Source organism: Xenopus laevis, chromosome 8L (genome assembly GCF_017654675.1).
Source record: "Xenopus laevis strain J_2021 chromosome 8L, Xenopus_laevis_v10.1, whole genome shotgun sequence".
Taxonomy (NCBI): domain Eukaryota; kingdom Metazoa; phylum Chordata; class Amphibia; order Anura; family Pipidae; genus Xenopus; species Xenopus laevis.
The window spans coordinates 128263274-128279178 of record NC_054385.1 but is presented as its reverse complement, the minus strand read 5'-3'; the positions used below and the strand labels follow the sequence as shown (position 1 = coordinate 128279178).

Genomic DNA, 15905 nt, shown 5'->3' with positions numbered 1-15905 from the left:
TTGTAGTATTTGTGGTCAGTGGTATCTGAAGTCACACACAGAACATCACAAACTAGTGGCTCAAGGTAGGGGGTTTGACATCTGTACCCCATTTCCTAATGTGACTTCCACTCTCTGCAAGAATTTACAATGGACTGCCCTTGACAGTCTTACATGTTTCAATGTTGTCTTATGTCCTCGTATAGTATAACAAAGAAACTTCTTATCGTACTTGAACATTCCACTGCGCATGATGATTTGCACGGCTTATAAAAGTGTCCCAGCAGGAGTGCTCCCACCCAAATCCCTACACATAGAGTAACCGGTCAGGAATCCAGGAGTGAGGTGCCATCAGCTGAACAGGTGAGTATAATTCTACTTGGGTCTTACTCTGTCCTGCTACGGCACTGCTACAAGGGTTGTGCTTTGGTAGCACCTCAGGGTTGTGCTACATTTAAACATTTAAATGTTTGATAAGTCTTATGGTGTTTTATCTTGATAAAGGTCCCAGAGGTAGATTGAATGTCGATTAAATTAAAACAGACTCAGAAGAAAAAATCCCTGTGTGCACCAGCATTTACTTATCTATATTCTGGAACTTCTGGGAGCACCAGGGTATGTGAATGAACTACAAGTGTGTGCAGTAGCCTTGGAATATATATATATATAAATCCCATACAACTGGTGCACTCTAAACTGTCCTCAAATGCCTGGGTGCCGGTCAACACATTAGTATAGCAGAAAACAAACAAACCGCACTCCAAGGACTTCGTGTCTCAAAAGCCAAGTGAAAGTTTATTCTTGCTCAACATTTCGGCGCTCCAACTGAGGCCGTCTTCATGACGCTCCTGAAGACGGCCTCAGTTGGAGCGCTGAAACGTTGAGCAAGAATAAACTTTCACTTGGCTTTTGAGACACGAAGTCCTTGGGGTGTGGTTTCTTTGTTTTTTATATATATATATATATATATATTCTATTGGAAATTACTCATGCAATAGTCGTGGCTCTGCCAACAAAGTTTCTCAAAGTTGGCTTACCAACAGGGAACTTCTCTCTCTGGTGCATGCGTGGTTCTAAGTGATTAAAAGCTATATATATATATATATGGAATACATGCACATTTATGTTTTGTTGTTGTGTTAAATGTTGGCATAGCTGTGTAAGTCTACTGTTAACTGTTTTCTGACCACGATTATAGAATGCATTTCTAATATCTACTGTATCATTGTTCAATCTGTAGGAATCTCTTATCCCACTTCCCTCCTATCTGCCACTTTCAAGCTTTTGGCTGTCATTTTTAAATGAGATATAAACTCTAGATTTGATCCAGAAGCAGACAGTAAACAAAGAATTAAATTTATATTGTGATAATGGGGATTCCCGAGGTATGGGGGAAACCCGTAAGGGTAAGAATGTTGTATGTTCGTACAGATAGCGAAGACTTAGAAGTAACAAACAGAGTTAAACATTTTAAATATACTAAAGCAGAAACTGACGAGCAAACATTTCTCTGTGTTTTATAACCTGTCATACCCTCTGACCCCCCACCCTTCCACTCAATTCAGCCTTTCTCAAATTCTTTCGGAAATTCCATTTAAACATACTGGTTACACAATGAATTTTCAGTTGTTAACGTCCGTTAATGTTATGTCTGCTAATGTTACGTCTGCTAATGTATGTCTGCTAATGTTACGTCTGCTAATGTTACGTCTGCTAATGTTACGTCTGCTAATGTTATGTCTGCTAATGTTATGTCTGCTAATGTTACGTCTGCTAATGTTATGTCTGCTAATGTTATGTCTGCTAATGTTATGTCTGCTAATGTTATGTCTGCTAATGTTACGTCTGCTAATGTTACGTCTGCTAATGTTATGTCTGCTAATGTTATGTCTGCTAATGTTATGTCTGCTAATGTTACGTCTGCTAATGTTATGTCTGCTAATGTTATGTCTGCTAATGTTACGTCTGCTAATGTTATGTCTGCTAATGTTATGTCTGCTAATGTTACGTCTGCTAATGTTATGTCTGCTAATGTTATGTCTGCTAATGTTATGTCTTCTAATGTTATGTCTGCTAATGTTACGTCTGCTAATGTTATGTCTGCTAATGTTACGTCTGCTAATGTTACGTCTGCTAATGTTACGTCTGCTAATGTTATGTCTGCTAATGTTACGTCTGCTAATGTTACGTCTGCTAATGTTATGTCTGCTAATGTTACGTCTGCTAATGTTACGTCTGCTAATGTTACGTCTGCTAATGTTATGTCTGCTAATGTTACGTCTGCTAATGTTATGTCTGCTAATGTTACGTCTGCTAATGTTATGTCTGCTAATGTTATGTCTGCTAATGTTACGTCTGCTAATGTTATGTCTGCTAATGTTACGTCTGCTAATGTTACGTCTGCTAATGTTATGTCTGCTAATGTTATGTCTGCTAATGTTATGTCTGCTAATGTTACGTCTGCTAATGTTATGTCTGCTAATGTTATGTCTGCTAATGTTACGTCTGCTAATGTTATGTCTGCTAATGTTATGTCTGCTAATGTTATGTCTGCTAATGTTACGTCTGGCTAATGTTTATTGTCTGCTAATGTTACAGTCTGCTAATGTTACGTCTGCTAATGTTACGTCTGCTAATGTTATGTCTGCTAATGTTACGTCTGCTAATGTTAAATGTTACGTCTGCTAATGTTACGTCTGCTAAATGTTACTGTCTGCTAATGTTAGTCTGCTAATGTTACGTCTGCTAATGTTATGTCTGCTAATGTTATGTCTGCTAATGTTACTGCTAATGTTACGTCTGCTAATGTTATGTCTGCTAATGTTATGTCTGCTAATGTTATGTCTGCTAATGTTACTGCTAATGTTACCTCGTCTGCTAATGTTATGTCTGCTAATGTTATGTCTGCTAATGTTACGTCTGCTAATGTTACGTCTGCTAATGTTATGTCTGCTAATGTTATGTCTGCTAATGTTATGTCTGCTAATGTTATGTCTGCTAATGTTACGTCTGCTAATGTTATGTCTGCTAATGTTACGTCTGCTAATGTTATCTGCTAATGTTACGTCTGCTAAGTTACGTCTGTTATGTCTAATGTTCTGCTAATGTTATGTCTGCTAATGTTACGTCTGCTAATGTTGTCTAATGTTACGTCTGCTAATGTTATGTCTGCTAATGTTATGTCTGCTAATGTTATGTCTGCTAATGTTATGTCTGCTAATGTTATGTCCGCTAATGTTACGTCTGCTAATGTTACGTCTGCTAATGTTATGTCTGCTAATGTTACGTCTGCTAATGTTACGTCTGCTAATGTTACGTCTGCTAATGTTATGTCTGCTAATGTTATGTCTGCTAATGTTATGTCTGCTAATGTTATGTCTTCTAATGTTACGTCTGCTAATGTTATGTCTGCTAATGTTATGTCTGCTAATGTTATGTCTGCTAATGTTATGTCTGCTAATGTTATGTCTGCTAATGTTATGTCTGCTAATGTTACGTCTGCTAATGTTACGTCTGCTAATGTTATGTCTGCTAATGTTACGTCTGCTAATGTTATGTCTGCTAATGTTATGTCTGCTAATGTTACGTCTGCTAATGTTACGTCTGCTAATGTTATGTCTGCTAATGTTACGTCTGCTAATGTTATGTCTGCTAATGTTACGTCTGCTAATGTTATGTCTTCTAATGTTACGTCTGCTAATGTTATGTCTGCTAATGTTATGTCTGCTAATGTTATGTCTGCTAATGTTATGTCTGCTAATGTTATGTCTGCTAATGTTATGTCCGCTAATGTTACGTCTGCTAATGTTACGTCTGCTAATGTTATGTCTGCTAATGTTATGTCTGCTAATGTTATGTCTGCTAATGTTATGTCTGCTAATGTTACGTCTGCTAATGTTACGTCTGCTAATGTTACGTCTGCTAATGTTATGTCTGCTAATGTTATGTCTGCTAATGTTATGTCTGCTAATGTTATGTCCGCTAATGTTACGTCTGCTAATGTTATGTCTGCTAATGTTACGTCTGCTAATGTTATGTCCGCTAGCATAATGTGGTGACACAAGTTATATGAAATACCAATATTTTATAGGAAGTGATATTATTTGAGTAAAAGCATTGTGTGTGCAAATGTAAGAGAAAAAAGTGAAGTGTGTTAATGGGATAAGTGTTGTAGTTGGATCTGGCATTGTGAATTATAGTTAAAAGATTACAGAAAGTTGCCAAAAGTTATTTCAGCTAAGCAAATAAGGCATCATGCATGTGAATATATTGAAGTATAACTACTGTTGTTTTTGCCTATGTGGATCCAGAAAATGAGGAGAAAAGATTTGTTTGCAGGTTTGCTGTGATGTCTGTGCATTAGAGGATAAAGTAATTATTAGGTTAAGAATTGTCTTACATGAAGGAACAAAGGTTTAGATAAATAAGTATGAGATGTTGCAAATGATGTAGGTTTAACGCAATAAATAAGGATAAGATAATTTTTTTTCTATAAATGTTGAAGGTTCTATTGTGAAAATATAAGTAAGATGGCGCCTGTGCCATAGCCCACACCCAAATCAGTTATTCAAGCTTCCCTGCCTCCATTGTGTGTGTGTCAAAAGGTCTGCCCATAGCCATTTACATGCCCAGCTCTTTGGGGAAGATAGAGGTGATGGTTAAGGGAAGACGGAATGATTTCTGCCCCTCATAACAAAACTCTGTTCATTTCCTAAAATGAGTCCAGTTCTTTCATAAACTCCACAGGAACAGTTCTGCACATCCAGTACTTGTGTGTTATCAGGGCAATAGCTGCACTAGAATATTACATGAGGCTATAATGGGATGTCATTATACAGTGACCTATTTCTGCTTTACCTATTTTACAATTCTGATGTATTTTTGTCTTATATATCCATAGAGTGCTGTGTATTGTTTTGAAACTCTATGGCTCTTAAAGGGTTTGTTCACCTTTGAGTTAACTTTTAGTATGATATAGAGAATGAGATTCTGAGACAATTTGCAATTGGTTTTCATTTTTTATTATTTAAGGTTTTTGAGTTATTGCATTTTTTATTCAGCAGCTCTTCAATTTGCATAATAAATAATCTGGTAGCTAGGGTCCAAATTCCCCTAGCAGCCATGCATTGATTTGAATAAGATATAGGAACATAAATAGGAGAGGACCTCTCAATAACAATAAATTTGTAGCCTTAGAGAGCATTTGCTTTTTAGATGGGGTCAGTGATGCCCATTTACCACAGACGGGTAAGTAACAAGTTAGGGGCATTTGCCCAGCGGGACAGGTAGGCCAGGGGGGAGGAGGGAGGGTGGGCAACACACAGGAGGGGGGGTTTCCTTCTCCTTTAAAGGTGAACCACCCCTTTGAGTCTGTTGACTGATAAGACCAGTTACCAGTAATCAGTTAAATGATGCCTGGTAGATAAAACCGCTTTCTGATATTCTTCATCCACTCACTGAAGTAAGTTTGTGCAACAAATACCACTTATTAAGGGAAGAGTCTTTGGTAACAGAACTTTTATCTGCTCAGTCTTTAGTCACAGTTTAGTCCTGTTGATTATTTAATAGTAGGAGTTGTACAGTTTGGTCACTGCAGCCATAACTAGAGCAAAAACAATATGTGTCCCTTGTTAGATATATTGCCATCGTTTTATTGCCACTGTCATATACTGCTACACTGTTCTTCTATCTATTAAATCCACACGTAACTAAGCTCACAGCACAAGAGATATATTGGGGGAGCAGCAAGAACAACTCAATACTTTCCTCCTAAGGTTCCCCATTTGCTAATGTGACTTTGTGTAATGCTCACTGCAAGGCTTGACAATCACCCCAAGTTATTCATTCTAGACTTGCCCTAGGCAGGCTTACACCTTTCACTTTTGTCTTTTGCTATCTTTGTGTATAACAATGATACTTCTTATAAGAATTTTACATTCCTGTGTTACTGCGCTTGAGGATTTGCGCAGGGTATAAAATGTGTGTATTGACAAAAATGTCCCAGCAGGAGCGCTCCCATCCAAATCCCTACAAATAGAGTAAGTGGTGAGGAACCCAACAGATTAGAGATGTAAAAGGGCAATATTTACTTGAATACATTTTCCAGTTTGGTCAGATTCTTTAATATGTCACTTAATAGGAGATAAATTAACTGTTTTCTGTTAAACTGCCTCTTGTCTGTTACAGAGAGAGAGATTGGAAAGAGAGAAAAATATCTGCTGCCAACAACATTATTCCAACATGATGATCCTTTATCTCCTTTTCATTTTATGGACACCTTTTCTCCTGCCATGTGGTGAGTACATTATCTTCAACAATATCCTATCTCAGATTGCTCAGAGGCATTTGCTACTTTTATATCTTTACAGATAAAACAGTTCAACTTTAAAGGATCAGTAACACCAAAAAATTTGTGGTGTTAAGCAATTCAAATCGAATGTACTGTCGCCCTGCACTGGTGTGTTTGCTTCAGAAACACTACTATAGTTTATATAAACAAGCTGCTGTGTAGCCATGGGGGCAGCCATTCAAGCACAGGATACACAGTAGATAACAGATAAGTACTACTATAGTTTATATAAACAAGCTGCTGTGTAGCCATGGGGGCAGCCATTCAAGCACAGGATACACAGTAGATAACAGATAAGTACTACTATAGTTTATATAAACAAGCTGCTGTGTAGCCATGGGGGCAGCCATTCAAGCACAGGATACACAGTAGATAACAGATAAGTACTACTATAGTTTATATAAACAAGCTGCTGTGTAGCCATGGGGGCAGCCATTCAAGCACAGGATACACAGTAGATAACAGATAAGTACTACTATAGTTTATATAAACAAGCTGCTGTGCAGCCATGGGGGCAGCCATTCAAGCACAGGATACACAGTAGATAACAGATAAGTACTACTATAGTTTATATAAACAAGCTGCTGTGTAGCCATGGGGCAGTCATTCAATGCTGAAAAAGGAGAAAAGGCACAAGATACACAGCAGATAACAGATACGCTCTGTAGGATACAATATATGTATACAATAGGATTCTACATAACTTATCTATTATCCACTATATGACCTGTGCTTGAATGGGGGACCTCCTAGAACCTATTTGGAGTCATTTGGTGGACTCTGAAAAATCTAAGTTTTTTTAGTTTTTTTTTTTAAATTTCTAATCGAATACGATCCAAATTCGATTTGAACAATTGAATACAGCCTATTCACTCGAAGTTTGAAAACTCAATTTTTTTTTTTTTATTTAAATTTCGGTTGGTCTTTTTTATTTGAAATTAGAGTTGATGGGAGTTTTAAAAAACTCCCATCACCTCAAAAGTCGATCCTTGATAAAACTGCCCCTTATAGTTATCTTTCATTAAATTAAAACATCTGATAACAAAACACAATACAAATATATCAAATACATATAATCCAGACTCAGAATCTGTTTTGGGGCATTAGGGCTGATGATTCAGAAATGTCAGGTTAGAGTGAAGCAGAATAGAAAGGCAAATAATTTAAACACCAGGAAAAAATAAAGAGCAGTGTCGGACTGACCCACAGGGATACCAGGAAAACTCCCAGTGGGCCCAGGTGTCAGTGGTCCCTCCTGCTTCAAAACATTTGGCCTATTTCATGGCCATTCCCTATTTGTATGAGAACAAAGAGACTAAATAGATGGAATAATAGATTATAGTATGTAAAGCAAAGAGACTAGCAGAATAGAGGTTGAGTGAGGAGAGGAATTATAATAGTACTGAGTGGGCCCCTGGTCTAAGGTTTTTGGGTGGGCCCCTGGTGTCCCAGTCCGACACTGAAATATCTCTTTCTAGATCTTAGTAAAAGTAGTCGTTTCAAGATGATATGGGACAGCAGGTAAATCCTCTTATATCTCGCCTAATTGACCTTAATACTAGGGGGCAGATTTATCAAGGGTCGAATTTTGAATTTAAAATTAAGTCAAATTTATTTATTTTTTTTCCTGCCAGAATAGGTCCGTTTTCGGTCGAATTCAAATTGAAGTTTAAAAAAAAAAACAAAAAAAAAACAATTTAGCTTTTTCAAAGTCCACCAATTGACTCCAAATGGGTTCTAGGAGGTCCCCCATAGGCTAAAACAGCAATTCGGCAGGTTTTAGATGGTGAAGAATCAAAATCAAATTTTTAAAGAGACATTACATGATAAATTTCAAAATTCGATTTCTTTTTGCAAATTTGAATCGAATTTGGACTATTCCCTAGTCGAAGTACACAAAAAATAGCTCGATATTCACATTTTTTTACTTTGAATTTTCAATTCGACCTTTGATAAATCTGCCACTGAGTGTCTGGAAAAGCAAACAGATATTCTATCCAAATCTCACCCTAATTGGCATTTAGCTCAGGCCCCTCCCTTTAGTGACTGCTTTGCAGTGAACGTTTAGCATTGTTGCTCTTCAGCAGTGATCCCCAACCAGTAGCTCGTGAGTAACATGTTGCTCCCCAACCTCTTGATGTTGCTCCCAGTGTCCTCAAAGCAGGGGCTTATTTTTGAAGTCCAGGCTTGGATGGAGTTTTAATTGCATAAAAATGAAGTATAGTGCTAAGTAGAGCCTTCTGTAGGCTGCCAGTACACACAGGGGCTACTAATACCCAATCACAGCCCTTATTTGGCATCTCCAGGGACTTTTTCATGCTTGTGTTGTTCCCCAACTCTTTTTACATTTGAATGTGTCTCATAGGTAAAAAAAGGTTGGGGACCCCTGCTCTTCAGTGTATCTGATTGGCAGGTGTTTAAATGATTGGAAAATGAACAGGAGTGGTCTGACTAGATAGATCAGTAACATTAGTAACAATAAAAATCCAGCCTCAAAATGAATCTGGTTTGTGGTTGCAGAGCTGCTGTTGCTTAGAATATTACATAACATTTCAGGTAACAGAGAACTAGAAGAGAAAGGCAAATAAAAACATGAAAGATTTTTAAGAAATAAATACCAATTGCAAATTGTCTCAGAATTAGCGACGAGCATCATTTTCACCAGGTTTAGATTTTGTTGAGACCCATAGACCCCAATGTATGTTACTCTGAAAAAGTCCTGGCACAAAAACGCCCATTGATTTTAATGTGTTTTACCAATTTTCATGAAGAAAAGTTGGGCCTCCACCTGAGAATAAAACCTAAAATCTGGGAGTGTCTAACGTAAGACCCTGGAGTTGCTGTTTGACTACAATGACCATGATTCTCTGTCTGCCTGAGGCTATTTGTGGTTGGTGAGATGCTGGTAATTGTATATCCAACATATAATATACAATATAACAATATATACTTTGTACTGGATCATATATAGGCAGTGAATACTACAGTGTAATAATGAACACTTTGTACTTTCACTAAGGAGAAATTCCCTCTGTCTCATCTGAAAACTGACCTTTGAAATGTGAGTGTGAGTGTGAGTGCTGATCATTCCCTACTTCTATGTGTTGCAACAGGAGGAGACAGCCCTCTCCAGGTGACTGCCTATGTAGGGGAGACTGCCACACTGACACCAGATCTCCCTTATGAATATTATAAAGTCTCATGGACGACTTTTGTCAAGGGGAAAACAATACTCGTGGCTGAATGGTCTCAGAAGGAGTACAATGAAAACCCTTATTTCCAAAATCGTCTGGATGGATATGAATTAACATTAGAGATCAGAGATGTGAGACTCCAAGATAGTGGCATCTACACTGAGCTAATCATTTTTTTGGAGGATGGAGAAGTGAGAGACTTTTCATACAACCTGACCGTGTTGGGTAAGTGAGTGTGTGCACGAGGGGGAGAGAGTTGTTGCAGCTCACAATAGACTTGTATGGAGGAAGTGAATTGATTGTTACACAGAGAATGACACAAGCCATTAGGAGAGTAGCCAGACTTATAGAAAAACACATGGATTCAGCTGATAGATAAACTTGGATGTTGCAGCCCTTTACTTTTCCTTTGAAGACTCTACTCACATTTTAGCTACACTTTTCAAAACCAGATAAGAATAATTTAAAGGGGAAATAACCAAAATTTACATTTTCCCTAGTTGGGCTATGGTCAGACGAACAGAAATCAACCTGTCGAAATCAGCAAAACTTCAGCCCTTGACCACTAGTTAAATCTTCTTGTTTACTTGCATTCAGAAGCCTTGTGTCGGCTCCAGCATAAACAGACATGGTGGATTTCAGAAACAAACACGAGACTTTGCTTTGCAAGCCAAAATCAGCAGAGTCTTTTTGTGTCGGAGTCAACACAAGGCTTCCGGATGGAAGCCAACAAGAAGATTTGGCTAGCGGCCAGGGTCTGAAATTTTGCTAATTTCTGCCCGTCTGGCTCTAACCTTAAAGATGCAATGCTCCAGTGTATATTCACTAACACATTTTAATGGTTTTGAAGAAGTATTATTATTATTATTATTATTATTATTAATTGTAGTTAAAAAGAGTATTTTTTTTCTTCTCCATTCTGCATTGTTGGTTCTGTCTCTCAAAAGAGCTTAAGTTGATTGTTTGTGCTCCTTCACTGGCCTCTGCTACATGAAATAGAAAGGGGCAGATAAATATAACAGTTATATTTACTTTAAAGCCACTGACAATTTGAAATTGGAAAGTCACTTACAATATATTCAGCACAATACAATTACAATTTTAGCGTTTGCATCCCCATTGAACCAGTAACATCTTTAATAATCTGTGTAGAGAATGAAGTAACTTTCTGAAATGGCTGTGACATTTAAGTGAATAAGAACATTTATAAAACTGTTCATGTCATTTATTGCCTTACTGGCTATAGACAAAATGTGAGTTTATAGTTTATCTTTCCTACTTGTTATTGTGAACCATTTTGTATGATCTGAAGGAAATGTAAATCCTCAAAAACGAATGTAAAGTAAGATACAGGTATGGGATCGGTTATCTGGAAACCTGTTATCCAGAAAGCTCCGACTTATGGACAGGCCATCTCCCATAGACTCCATATTATCCAAATAATCCAAATGTTTAAAAATTATTTTATTTTTCTCTGTAATATTAAAACAGTAGTAGAAGGAATGAAGATCCAAATTTTGTAAAGATCTATTATCCAGAAAGCCCCAGGTCCCAAGCATTCTGGATAACAGGTCCCACTTGAAAAAGGGTTCCACACCCGAAACATGCTGTGCGAATAAAAGCAATTTGCAGTAAATTGCTGCTTGGGCTTGGTCCTTCCTTAAGAATGTTGTAGTTGCACTAATATTGTCTGGACTGAGCGTGGAAGGAAAAGCCGAACGTAAAGGTATAGTTGCATATCGGCAAAGTTTTGTCTAAGGATAACAGGTCCCATATCTGTATTAGCATTTTTAGCCTATTAATACAGAATTATATATTTGAACCAACGGCACCACTTGCTGTTCATTTATGCTATAGTTGCTGTAAATTAACGGAACATTATGACATTGCTGTGCTTAAAAATGTAATTTAGTAAGTGGAGCAAAAATCATCAGACCTTTCTTTGGGCACTTCTAAGTAAACCAACACTACAAAATCTTTCTTTTCTCAGGAAATTTAGTTTTGACCAATTCTGCCAAAACGACCCCCAGGTGATGCTGTTTAATTAACTAAAAAATGATAATATTCTGCTAACTAAAATAAAAGTAAACGGTACATTGCTGTAAGTAATTAGAAGAGAGGATTTTTACAGTTTGGGTTTCCTTTAGGTTGAAGCTTTACTTTTCCTCCGTTTGGTGTTTCAGACTCACAGCTCAGTAAATCAGGGGCAGACTCTCTAAACAGTGACAATTTATTACATTAGTTCAGTGATCCCCAACCAGTAGCTCTTGAGCAACATGTTGCTCTCCAACCCCTTGGATGTTGCTCCCAGTGGCTTCAAAGCAGGTGTTAATTTTTGAATTCCTGACATAAAGACAAGTTTTGTTTGGATAAAAACCATGTGTATTGCCAAACAAACCCTCCTGTCAGCTTTAAGTCCACATAGGAGCTACCAATACCCGAGCACAACACTTATTTGGAAGCCCCAGGAACTTTTTGCATGCTTATGTTGCTCTCCAACATTATTTTATACTTGAATGTGGCTCACGAGTAAAAAAGGTTGGGGACCCCTGCATTAGTTGAACAGAAGAAAATGAGTGTATAAAGTACAAGGAGCATGCTCAGTAGGGCTAAAGTTAAGAAATGTATCAACTAATGTAACAAACAGTTTAGAGGGTCAGTGCCCCCCATATATATGTTACAATTAAACGCCAGTAGGTGGAAATGAAAACTTTAAACTTTGAAAAACCATAAAAAAAAACAAATAGAAAAGTATTTTCAATACACTTTATAGTTCTTCTAAGAGACATGGAAACCAATAGGGATACACATGGGAAAGAAACAGAGAAATATGGCCTCCTTTATTTGACCCTGAGAAATGAATGGATCACCATAAAGATTGATCAATGAATCAATGCACCAAATATCAGTGATTGGCACCTAATACTATGGTACCTAATTCTCTTATGTTATTTAACTTGAGGCTGTCTGTTATCAAAATGTAGGTAAAAAGAGGAGCAATGATTACTGTATTATTGTGAATTGGATTGCTCCCTAAGCAATAACCAAGGAATACTCAAAACAACTATTATAATGATGTATAAACCTTCTTTATTTGATGTATTCTGATAATATGATCTGTTTCTAATTGCAGAGTATCCCCCTATCCCTACACCAGTAATAGAGACGACATTAGATGAGGAGTCCACTGATCTCTGCCATCTCCATTGTTCTGTCCCATCCAACTCCACAAACCTCCGCTATATTTGGATTTACAGCGATAAAGGCACTGTCACACTATATGCAAATAGCAGCACAATCAGCGTATTACTGACGGATAAGCCAAGGGGGGCACAATTTCTCTGCTTGGTGCAAAATCCTTCTTATAGCAATGGTAAATTAGTCTTGTTATATCCATGTGGGGAGTGATAAACAGAAATCAGTCAAAGGCAAGTAGGATCAACAGCATTACAAGGAAATGCGGATCATCACTATGTAGTATTCTCAACCACAACTAACATCTGCTAACTGAATCAGACCCTAATCCCATTATAAATGCTGTGAGCCAGAATTGATGCGATGCCCATTATGAAAGTGCCTGCTGCAACTTGCCTGTAATTTAAAGGGGATCTATTGTGAAAATGAAGATTTAATATAAGCTTCATCATACTGAAATAAGAAACTTTCTAAATACAATCAATTAAAAATTCTTTACTATTTCTCTCCCTCTATCAGCATCTGTTTCTTATCATTCTGTCTTCATGCAGCAGTTGGGTGTCAGATGAATGATCCAATATATCTTGTAGGGGGCTCCTTTTGCCTAGAAGATGTATTAGAGCTCACTCTATTAAAATCCCCAGACATCATGTCTCTCTACATGCAGCAAAAGGCAGTTAATTTATTATATTTTGTTTGTACTGGAATCACTTATTTGAGTGAGCTCTAATACATCTGCTAGGAAAGGAGCCCCCCTATAAGATTTATTGGATCAGTCATCTGACACCCAACTGCTGCATGGAGACAGAATGAAGAGAAACAGATGCTGAGAGAGAGTGAAGATGAACTTGATTATTTCAGAAATGGTACAGAATTTTCATTTGTTTGTATTTAGAAAGTTTCTTATTTCAGTATGCTGATGCTTATATATATCATTTTCATGATAGTTCCCCTTTAAGAATAGCAAACTCCGTACAAGCACTTTATGGTTATGAGGCAACTTTGAAGAACTGTTACTGTTCCACCTAAATAAGGACAACCGTGTGCTAAACAATAAAGGTGATGGTTTTCCAATGATGTGTAGCTCATGTAACATTTATAGACATGTATAGGGTTGTGTGTGTGTGATAGCAGGACATTCATTTATATGTTTAAGGATCTGAGTGAGTAACAGTCTCAGGAGATTTATGCAACAAAAGTTATCTTGTCTCTTACTCTCAATGTATAAATAGCAGAGATTGAATGACAAGTTGGACGCACCAGTTTAGTAATAACAAACTCAGCAAGATCTTGACTGACGCTGTTTAGTACTGTCAGGACTGCTCCGCGGCACACACATCATTTGGCCTTAACTATTACATCAATTTGAAGTATTGGATAATGTTTATAAAACTACTGTCCATACAATAAAATATTCTATATAAAAATGTATTACAATCCACTTGGAAAATGGCTGAATAAATTTTTAGAGGGTCAGAAATGAACACGAGCTAATGGTGGACCTCATTCCTTGAAGCCAAGCAACCAATTCTGTCTGGGGTGGGCTAAAGCCTGAGTTATGTACCAGGGAACACACATCACTTATTGTGGCATAAAAAGATTTCCAGAAATATTAAAATCTTAACAAATATAATAAGCATAAATGATACTCATTGCAAGGTTATGGCTTCTCTGCTTAATTCTCACTCTTAGCAAATGCTATTACAGCAGCTGGTCCTCCCTTAAATGGAGAATTGAACCCCCTACTAATAAAACCCCTACCCCTTACCCTACATAGTCCCCCCTCCCTGCTCCACCCCATAGGCGATAACACCTGTAAGTGCCCCTAATCCTTTACTTACCTATTGGTGCAGAGTCAGTGCAGCAGAAGTCATGGGCACCTTCTGGCTCTTCGGTATTCTTCAGGTCCTCTTCTTTCCCTCTCAGCAATTTCTGTCACTTTTGGCGCATGGGCCAAGCATTATGAGCTTGAGCAGTATGTAGTGTTTTTTTCTAGTGTATTCTGGTAACTTTGGCTTGTGTGAACAATACCCATGTGACAACATGTAAGCAAATGGGTTTGCAAGCTATGTCAAGGGTATAAATACTTATCTTAAAGAGCAATAAAATAAACAAGTTTGAACTGCCATCATGTGTGCTGTGTCTTTCTTGTTCCCGAGCTCATATCATCCCAGCCGGAGGCGTCCTTTCCAGATTTGCATTCACACACTCGCTAGTCAGAAGTCAGGAACCCTAACAGACTAAGGTAGTGAAGATGGCGTCCATGAGCTACACTGCGCTGACTCTGCAATGAGAGGTGAGTATTAGGATTAGGGGCATTTAGAGGTGTTATCACCTGTGTGTGGGGGGAGGAGGGAGGGTGGATTATGTAGGGTAGGGGTTTTTATTATTGAGGGATTGAATTCTCCTCTAAAGAGAACTAACCTCTATCTAGCTAGTCCTCTTTCATGGGATGTCTCTCACTGCTATACCTCAGGACACATCTTCTTTACTTGCACCTATTTAGCCTCAGGCTTCCTGCATCTTCCACCCACCTCTAAGAAGTATTGTCTACCAGGGCAGATACCTAGGATCAGCTTTCCTTCATAGGCTAAGAAACCCACCTGACACCTCTGAGCCAATAAGGAGCTTCTTCCTTTCTCAGGGCATGCCTCACCTGGAAATCACCTTTACTCACACCTACCTCTAAATGACCCAGCCCAGTGACATAACTATGTATAAGGCAGACCCCCCAGTCGCAGAAAGGCCCAGACCATGGGGTCTATTGCATTCCTCTCTTCCCAGCTCCTTTCATACCTTTAGTACAGCAGTGTGATTTGGTGAGTAAGATGCAAGCAGTGGGTTGGGAGGGGGGGCGGAGGAGGGACCATTTGTTCTGGGACCCTTCAGAATATTTTTTTGCGGGGAGCTGACACAACCAAGTTAGGTTACTGATCCAGCCTATGGATGTCATCAATACTAGCTGGGACTTTCCCTTCTCCACTAAGTGTTCAAAGAGGTAGCAGGATGAAAAGGAATACATCTTGAGGACTTGAATATTGCTGTGCAATGTGAATAAATGCTGTGTAAGCTCTTTTAAATACTTCTCAGCACAGACTTCATTGCACTAAAGTGAGTCATGCTTTTATGATGTTTTCTGGTTTAACCCTTTTCCTGGTCCCCGACTTCTTCTCAAAAGCACATGCCTT

The 15905-nt window shown here is 38.1% G+C and overlaps 1 protein-coding gene across 1 annotated transcript; it reads left to right on the top strand.

Annotated features, from left to right (window-relative positions):
• The first annotated feature begins 216 nt into the window (after positions 1–216).
• On the top strand, positions 217–13230 carry LOC121397228 (CD48 antigen-like). Its single transcript, XM_041573650.1, has 4 exons — positions 217–342; positions 6166–6274; positions 9442–9747; positions 12656–13230. Exons 2-4 carry the CDS (start codon positions 6220–6222, stop codon positions 12928–12930), a joined length of 636 nt encoding a protein of 211 aa, XP_041429584.1. The 5' UTR covers positions 217–342; positions 6166–6219; the 3' UTR covers positions 12931–13230.
• Positions 13231–15905: the final 2675 nt, after the last annotated feature.

Coding starts and splice junctions, on each gene's coding strand:
- LOC121397228 (XM_041573650.1), top strand. CDS start 6,220: ATGATGATCCTTTATCTCCTTTTCATTTTATGGACACCTTTTCTCCTG. Junction 6,275..9,441: donor ACCTTTTCTCCTGCCATGTG/GTGAGTACATTA, acceptor GTGTTGCAACAG/GAGGAGACAGCCCTCTCCAG. Junction 9,748..12,655: donor ATACAACCTGACCGTGTTGG/GTAAGTGAGTGT, acceptor TTCTAATTGCAG/AGTATCCCCCTATCCCTACA.